Source organism: Archocentrus centrarchus, chromosome 18 (assembly GCF_007364275.1).
Source record: "Archocentrus centrarchus isolate MPI-CPG fArcCen1 chromosome 18, fArcCen1, whole genome shotgun sequence".
In the NCBI taxonomy this organism is placed as follows: Eukaryota; Metazoa; Chordata; class Actinopteri; order Cichliformes; family Cichlidae; genus Archocentrus; species Archocentrus centrarchus.
The window spans coordinates 3,424,289-3,433,430 of NC_044363.1; the positions used below are offsets into that span (position 1 = coordinate 3,424,289).

The window sequence follows — 9,142 nt, forward strand, 5'->3', positions numbered from 1 at the left end:
TTTTTGCTCTACTACAGCACACCTTTTACCTTTTGAGTTTTTTTTTCTCAACCAACCAACCTTAGAAGTATTTCTTCCTGCTTATCTTTCAATGTTTGCTGCTGTTTTAGTCTAATCATCTTCTATTTTTGTCCTTATATCTGTGTGGCATTGGCTGTGTTTCACTTGTTGCTATCTTGTCTACTTTGTCTCTAATCTTGTGCAGTAAACTTTTGTAACATAAAAAGCAGAGGTGGGAGGTAACGAAGTACAAATACTTCGTTACTGTACTTAAGTAGATTTTTCAGGTATCTGTACTTTACTTGGGTATTTATTTTTCTGAGTACTTCTTACTTTTACTCCCTACAATTTGACACAAATAGCTGTACTTTATATTTCTTACATTTTCCAAACAAGCTTGTTACTTTTCCAGCCACAGGAGCGGACAGACACCCCACAGAGGGAGAGGCTCCTGCAAAGCAGTGTTGTTTTCGTTAATGATGATGATGACGAAATTATTTTGTTTTCTTTTTATCATGACAATAACAAAACGATGATGAGATAAACGTGGCTCTTTGATGACTAAAACATGACAAAAAGTCAGTGAGTTTTCATTGATAAGACGAAACTAGACGAGAAGGTAATGGACGTTCCGCCAGTCATCCAAAATGTATGACATGTCTGCCTATTGTGCTTGTAAAGTCTGTCAGTCAAAAGCTAAAACCTATCAGTAACGCTGCTGCATCCCATCTATTTTTGGTCACGCCCACCACCTCCATTACTTTAATCCAGGGGTGTCAAACTCAATCACAGGAAGGGCCAAAATTGAAGACACAGTCCGAGTCATGGGCCGAACAGGATTAAAAGTAATAATTTTAATCAGTAATATGAATTTGAATGGCCAGAATACAGCAACATTTTCTGCAACACAGTAAATAAAATCTAAACTTATATTTTTCTTCAAAATTAACATCAAGAAAAATTAATATATGTCAAGCTGATGAAAATTTACAAAATGTTAAGGTAAAAACTGAATTTCTGTGCTTCACCATCAGAAAAATGCTACGTAAACTGCGCTGTGTGTCCAGTTTTTCAGCAAAAAGCACAGCTGCAAACACAGCAGTGGAGACCTGATGTGATTTTTTTTTTGGCACGCCCACCACCTCCCATAATTCACTGCAACAGCTGCTTTTCAGTGATCACGCAGTCCTGTCATCCTGGAGCCCTGCTGAGACTTTTGCTTTACTTTTCATGGAGTTGATGGATTTCCTGAGGTAGCTCATTGCACCTGTGTATAAGGCATGTCACCAAACTCAGAAGCTATTTTCTCTTAAACTGCCGGTGACTTAAACTTTTGCCTGCTATAAAGTTCCATGTTTGTGTTGCGATGCTCATGGTGTGTTCTGTCTTCAGGACTTTGTTGCACATCCTTCCCATTGTGTGTGATGCAGTGATGCACTGTCAGCTGTTCACCTGTGCAGGTGCATCTTCTTCCGCATCTGTCCCACAATCCGCTCTTTTCCCCGCACATTGCAAGCGGGGAAAAGAGACACACGGTTTACCTCCGATGTCAGCAATCAGGTCCTCTGCCTCCCACCTGTTTGGAAAATCCCTGTTTTGTGATCCAGCAGAAGACTGGGATGTGACACATGATGTGGAGGCTTCGAGATGACCTGATTTGAGAAATTATTTTGTTGGCCTGTCCCTCATCTTTGAATTTCTTTCTGAAGTACTCCTCTTTCTTTGGGTTATTGAACCCTCTGACCTCTGTAACCATGTCTACACACTCAGCAGGGATCTGATTGGCTGCTGCAGGTCGTGTGGTTATCCAGAGGTGAGCAGAAGGAAGCAGATTCCCCCTGATGAGGTTTATCAGCAGCACATCCACTGATGTGGACTCTGTGACATCAGTCAGGATCTCAGTGTTGTGGAAGTCCAGAGGAAGTCGACACTCATCCAGACCATCAAAGATGAACACAACCTTGAACTTTTCAAAGCTGCAGATTCCTGCTTCTTTGGTTTCAATAAAGAAATGATGAACAAGTCCCACCAAACTGAACTTTTTATCCTTCAGCAGATTCAGCTCTCTGAAAGTGAATGGAAACATGAACTGGATGTCCTGGTTGGTTTTATCTTCAGCCCAGTCCAGAGTGAACTTCTGTGTTAGGAATGTTTTCCCGATGCCAGCGACTCCCTTCGTCAGCACTGTTCTGATTGGTTTATCTCTCCCCACTGTGGATTTAAAGATGTCTTCACATCTGATTGATGTTTCTGTGCTTCCTGATTTTCGTGAAATTTCTTCTATCTGTCTGACCTCATGTTCATCATTGACCTCTCCGGTCTCTCCCTCTGTGATGTAGAGCTCTGTGTAGATCTGATTCAGAATGGTCGGGTTTCCTGGTTTAGCGATCCCCTCAAACACACACTGGAACTTCTTCTTCAGGTTAGATTTAAGTTTATATCCACAATCTGAACCAGGGTGTTCTAGAGAAAAACAACAAAATGAGCGGATTATAATTTAAATTTATATATTAAAAAAAAGGAACAAAATGACTCCCCTAATAAATAAAAACTTTTTTGAAAAGAAATCCTTACTGCTCAGCAGAAGAGCAGCCAGCTTCTCCTGTTTCATTTTCCACAGGAAGTTAACTATGATCTTCCGAAATGCCTCCCTGCTGCTCCTCCTTTGCTCCTCATCCTCATCGTCCAACACCTCTTCATCCTCACAGTGACTCTCTGACTCTTCTGCGTAATCTGGATTCAGTTCATTCTGTGCCTTCTTTAACTCATTCTTCACAAATGTAACAATGTTGTCCTCCAGCCGCTGGAACACAATGAACAGCAAAATGTGAAATCATGGAGGACTTGGTCTGTGTAAGACAGACAAATAATCCACTGGTCTAAAAGGCAGAGAGAGGGGTAAGTGAAGGGAGGGAAGGTTAAACAGATGTTGCTGTTCATGCTCAGACCTTAAATATGGAGTCCAGTTCAGGTTGATGATTCAGGCCAGACTGAGAACTGGAAACATCGTCTCTGTGGAAACAGCACAAAGAAACACGGCCAAAAATTTAATTTACTCACAAAACAAACAATTATAGAGTTTTTGTTCTGTTGTGATCTTCCAAATTAAATAAATTTACTCATGTTGGTACAGGCACTGGTTTTCATTATAAAACGTATACGACAGTCAGATCAGCGACACCCTCTGAAAGCTGTGACAGCTTTTTTTTTCCTCTAAGGTTGAAACTGGGAGGCGGTTAGTTTGAATCCTCCTGTATATATATGCATACACACCTCCAGGATTTAAGATTCTTTTCAGTTTTATTATACATTTTGTTTAAGTGCCATTTTTGTTGTTTGTATCCTTTTAAGCTACTAAAAGTCTTTCTGTGTTTAATAGTAAATGAAATGGGAACTTTCAGTGATTTCCCAGATGTTAATAAATTAAAAGGCAGCAACAGTCATGGTAATAAATAATTATTGCACTCGATACAGTTTTCATATCAGTCATGTTTTCAAGTACAGGTGTAGCACCTGTAGCACCACCTGGATTTTATGTCTCAGCTCAAATTTGATCTGAAACACATTACACAGCAAATTCCAAGAGCTTTCCTGATTTACATAAATTAGTTGAAAATGAAAGTTTTTACTAGCTTTTATTAAGTTATCACTAACTGTAAGGTGAAAATAAAAGGTTACCGATTAAGTTTCCATCACTCAAAAACAACAGAGAAACAAAGGAAACAGTTACATTATATCCCTAGTTAGAGGCAACAATACGTTTTCATTTGATTCTCTGTGCTGCTGACATTTGATTGTTAAAGTTAGCTGCTGTCACTAACAGAGCTGTGACAGTTGAAGCTGAACCCTTCATTGATAAAAACGTTGCTGAGTGCTGTACTGAGGCTTATTTTAGCAGTAAACATTAGCCATCATTACTGTTGGTCACAGAAGGCCTAAAAACTGTTCCAGCTGAAAGTGAAAAGTAAACACATTTAAAACTTGCTGTTTTCATAAAGTTGACACACTGAATGCAGCGTGGTCCTCCAGGTGTTCACCACTCACTCTCTCATAAAGAGTTATTCTTCAATAATCCATTAATCTAGGTACACCAGATTATACGGTAATTGTTAAAGGAGGCATGTGAATTTTTTTTTAATTAGTGGTGTTCCTGCAAAAAAAAAAATACTATTTGAGTCGTGTAATTCTGGGATCAAATTTAATAACATTTCAGAGAGAATGCTGTTTTCTATTTCCAGTTTTGAATTGAAGTAAAACATTTAAAGAAAAATAAAAGGCACATTTCCTTTATAGAAGTTTTAAAAGGCTTTTGAAATGGCAGCCACAAAGTGTATTTAAAATTAATCAGTATCTTACTTCTTAACAGCAGAGAGTTCTTGTCTTTTAAAGTCAATGATGTCTTTCTTTGACCGATCACTCCTCATAGACACGCCGCTGGGCTGAGGTTCAGAGTCAGGTTCAGGGGTGGCTCGTTTCTGAGAGCTCCTGGTAGACAGAAAAATCATCAGGGGAAGAAACAAACTTCAGTTACAACAACCGATAGACAAACTGAATTGTTTAAAAGGAAGAAATATATAGTAAATAATAATAAAGCAAACCTATAAAGAAAGATAAGTTTAGAAAAGAAAATTAAAAAAAAAAACCCAAACAACACTGGTGCTTTTAACACACGTGAATAAGCACTAATGGGAATTGAGTGTGATACCTTTCCATGTTGATACAAATCAGTTGCCACCTGATCAAAGACAGAAAGTGATAATCTTTATTATTACTGCAGCATTATGTCATCTTTAGGGTATCGTCAGAAAAAAGAATTATGGGTCTTTTTCTTTAAAGAATGCAACAGAAAATGAGAAACATTAGAGTCTCTTATTAAACTCAAAACAAAGGTCTGCTTACTCAATGTGTTTCCATATATGCCATCACTCTGCAGCTCTCTGCTGTCTGGAGCAGACCTGCCTGTGAAAAAGAGCCGAGTGTGATGATTTGTGTTGAGTTCGTCACTTTCAAAGTCATCCACTCATGACTTTGTGCTTGGAGAGCTGGAGATGCACAAAAACACACTTTTCCTTTACAAACCCATGTGAAAGAAAGCAAAATCGAGCAAAGTCTACACTTAACTGAAAATAATACAAAGAGAATATCAAAGGTTGAAACTTTTAAGTATTTGTTAGATTTGACACCAAAGTTTAGGAACTTCTGACAGCTACATTTTTACCTTCTGTTTGTTTTGTGTTCTCAGCTTTTATCACTAGATGAGAGGTCTGGATTGCAGGGAGACCAGTCCAGCAGCTAGTTTAGCAAAGAGCCACTCACTCATAATACATGCAGAATGATTTTGCATTGTCAACAGGTAGGTCTCTGCTTTCCACAACACAACTTTCCCCCCACATTGTGTTTCTGCTGTCCCGACATTTGTGATGCATCTCGCATATCAGATTCGAAAGGAAGCACAGAAAATACTTCAGCATTTTACATTTATGATTTTTTTCTCCTTTCATTTTACAGTTAAACAAGTTCATGATCAGGGAGTTCACACTGCCAAGAAATCAGCACCGCAGCTTTCAAGTCAAATCTTAGACTGATGATTGTGCCCCCCCCCCCCCCAAATCTAATTTGTCCTTAATAATTAGTGCTCATTTTCTGTCATAGAGCAGCATGTTCATTTGTTTTGTGGTTCATTATTTTTTGATTGATTTTCAAACTAAACTAAAGCTCAAGATTGTGATACCACATACCAGGATTACATGTGTGGTTCAAGTATTCTTATGAATTTGAACACACATTAATTAGTGAAAATAATTCACAGCTTACCTGATGTTTACTTCACTCACTTCCTTCTTTGCCTTTGTGTTTAGGTGCAGATGCACCTCCCTCATTTACCCAGTCTGACTAGTTGAACAGCGATAGCTTAGAGGTGTCAGATTACAGGAGAGCTCTTCTCATTGTCTTTATGCTTTAAACCGGAGTATAGTGAGCTGAAAGTTCACTCTCTCTCCACCTCTGTGACATTTAGCATGGAAGTGCTAAAGGGTGGTGGGGACAGATAGCACTTTTATTTCAATTTTTCTAGACCCAGCACCCAATAATATTGTTAATTAAAAGTATTTAGGCAAGCACCAAGGAAACAGATTGCACACCAAACGGTGGCAGGTGAAGGGCAGCCCCCCCCCCCAGCACCTACAGTACTGCTCAGCTCCAAAAACAGACTTTGAAACATATGAACTGCAATTGCAGCAGTTTCAGTAGCCTTCAGTAATTTATTCTGTTTATTTCATAACTGCTTAGGTAAACGGGTACATCAGGTGCCGCGTACAGATTAGACAATTGTTTAATCACTTGCACTGCTCTCATACAAAGAAAAACAATGGCTCACTGGCCCCTTGCTATCTAAAGGTTCTTTCAGCCTCCCCAATGTCGCTGTCAGCAGCATTAAAAGTTGCTAACATCACAAATCCCTCAGGGTCACAACCCAGCAGAAACTGGTCCACCTCCAGCACCATTGCTCTGGGCGCCTCTCTGCTCATTCACACAGGTGGTGCCCATCAGTTAACTCAGGTAATTGATCACAGTCATTTCACACTGGGAGGTTAGAACCCCATCCCCAGTTTCAAAGTTGTGCTGACTGACAAGACAATTTGTGTGTGCAATAATTCACTGAATTCCATAACTTCTCCGTGTTTTGCCATCCGGCTGGTCTGTCAGGTGCAACTTGTATGTTCGGGACTGCATTTTGCCTTCTCCTCCCACTTTCTGGTTTTTGGATGTTTTTAAGTAGTGAGGGTTTCTCCACTCGTGTTACCCTGCTCTTTTGTTCCAGGCGTCCTCATTTTGCTTTTTGGTTAAGTGTGGACGGTCTCTTATTTTTTTTAAAAGTTGTGTTGATAACCGAATGTTAATTCACAGTCGGACAATGAATTTTTTATTCAATTATTATTTGGATTCAACTGTAGTCGGGGTGGAACCTCTAAAAAACTAAACGCTGATAATGGAGACAGAACAAATATTTGCAAAACATGTAATTGGTGTGTGTCTAATATATATATATATATATATATATATAAATTAAATAAATAAACAAACCTTTCATAAATCCTAGTGACTACAGTCCATTTACCAATAAAACAAACTTATTACACAAAATAATTTGAAAAACAAAAATCCGGAAGTCATTTTTTGGCTTAACACCGGATACGGACACCAGAGTTAACAGGAAGCAGACGAGTCGCGGCTTAACCTCGTCTATCCATTTTCTTCTTGTGACAAGCCACACTTACCCTAAACACACTACAAGCAAAGACCTGATCTGCACCGGGGATACTTAACTACTAGCAGTTGGTTTCAGAACGCATTACCTGCCGAGGGAGTTCACGGTGGTGACATCCTGTTGTTTACATCCCGTCTGCCAACTAGTGGTGGGCGGATCGATCCAAAATATCTATATTATCGATACAACGCTGGTATTGGTATCGAACAATATTAGCGTGATAAGCTCGATACTTTAGTTTGTTTGTTTCCTGTAAGTTCAGTGTGTTGTTCCTGTGCAGAGAGCAAGATCTGTCTGTGCAAACACACAGCTCCTCTCGTGTAGGAACTCTTTGCTCCGCCCCCTCCTCTCCCGAGTCTCTGCACCACTGTGATTAGTTGTCTGCGGTCACGTGACTCAGCGGCACTGAGCAGTTATGGGCTGCAGTGAGTGAGAAAGCTGAACGTCGTGCAGATGTACTTTACAGCTGGAAATGAAAACAATGTTAACAGTGATGCGTTTTGGGAGGAAATTCTCTACTGTGGCAACACCATGGACTTATTTAAAGACGTGAAAGTGCACAAAAAAGAAAAGGCTTGGTTCCCGAGCAGCAGGAGGAAGGGAATCCCTCAGACAGACCCAGACCCCGCCCCGGAGACAGAGCCCACTGTCACAGTCCTTTCAGAGAGGCTAAGAATAACCAGATAGCTCATATAGTGGTGAAAGTGATTTTTCAGTCATCACTCATGTCGGTTCTTCAGGATTAGTTAATGTTAAAGTAACTTGTCTTCTTAGCGGTTACTCCAGCAGACTGATTTCCTATAGACAATATTCAGGCAGTCCAGAGGCGGTTCTGGCTAGATTTACACCCTGGGCGAACAATCCCTTGACACCCCACCACCACCAATACATTACATATTTGTATTATTTTATTATATATAATCTTAAATACAAAAAGGAAACAAGAACAGAGAAATAAATGAAATACAGTATATAAATACCAATATAAATTGCACAAATCCTTCAGCTACTAATAACCATGCATGTGAAGTGCAATCTAAAACTTGACTTTGAGCCTTCTTTGCTGGAAAATTTTTTTTTTTTTTTTATTTAAACTTTATTTAACAAGGTCCCGTTGAGATTAAGAATCTCTTTTTCAAGGGAGTCCTGGCCAAGATAGGCAGCAACAGAATATAAGTAAAACACTGTTAGAAAAATTACATAGTTAAAATACATGTTCAAAAACATAAAAGAATTAAAATTTTAAAACATTGTGAGACAAGTACAAATTATGGAATCATCAATTACATCATCATATGAAATCAGTTGTGCAACTTTATGATTGATGCTGATGATGGCAAGTCCAGAGAGACGCTCCTGTGACATAGTGGACCTCAAGTATGTTTTAATAAGCTTCAGCTTGGAAAAACTCCTCTCTGCTTCAGCTACTGTCACTGGAAGGGTCAAACCAATTCTGAGCGCAGTCCACAGATTGGGGTAGATTTCTGTGAGCTCTTTCTCATGGATGAAAGTCAGCAGCTCCATTAGAGACATGGACTTTGATGGAAGGTCAGGGAAATTCTTCAGCTCCTGCACAAGCTCTCTGCCATCCACGTCTGAGTGTCCCTTAAAGTGCAGTGTAGTTTGCAGGGTCTCACGTTCTTTTTGTGGCTTGTTGTCGGGGAGGTTTCTGAAGTTAGAGAGTTAGAGGGCAGCAGTTCAAACATCTGGTGTCCTGGGTGTGTGCTGTCCTTGATGATAGTGTAGGCCCTTCTGAGACAACGAGTGCTGTAAAGGTCCATCAGGGAGGGGAGAGAGTGTCCAATGATCTTTTGGCCCGTGTTGATGACCCTCTGTATGGCCTTTTTGTGTGCTGTGGTACAGCTGGAGAACCAC

General features: G+C 39.8%; 1 protein-coding gene across 1 annotated transcript; it reads right to left on the reverse strand.

Moving 5' to 3' along the window:
• Positions 1–1,221: 1,221 nt before the first annotated feature.
• LOC115797621 (NLR family CARD domain-containing protein 3-like) lies at positions 1,222–7,595 on the reverse strand. Its single transcript, XM_030754218.1, has 8 exons — positions 7,356–7,595; positions 4,900–4,959; positions 4,706–4,735; positions 4,357–4,485; positions 2,949–3,012; positions 2,575–2,803; positions 1,605–2,463; positions 1,222–1,267 (listed from the first exon to the last, which is right to left on the reverse strand). Exons 3-8 carry the CDS (start codon positions 4,711–4,713, stop codon positions 1,222–1,224), a joined length of 1,335 nt encoding a protein of 444 aa, XP_030610078.1. The 5' UTR covers positions 4,714–4,735; positions 4,900–4,959; positions 7,356–7,595.
• Between the last annotated feature and the right edge of the window lie 1,547 nt (positions 7,596–9,142).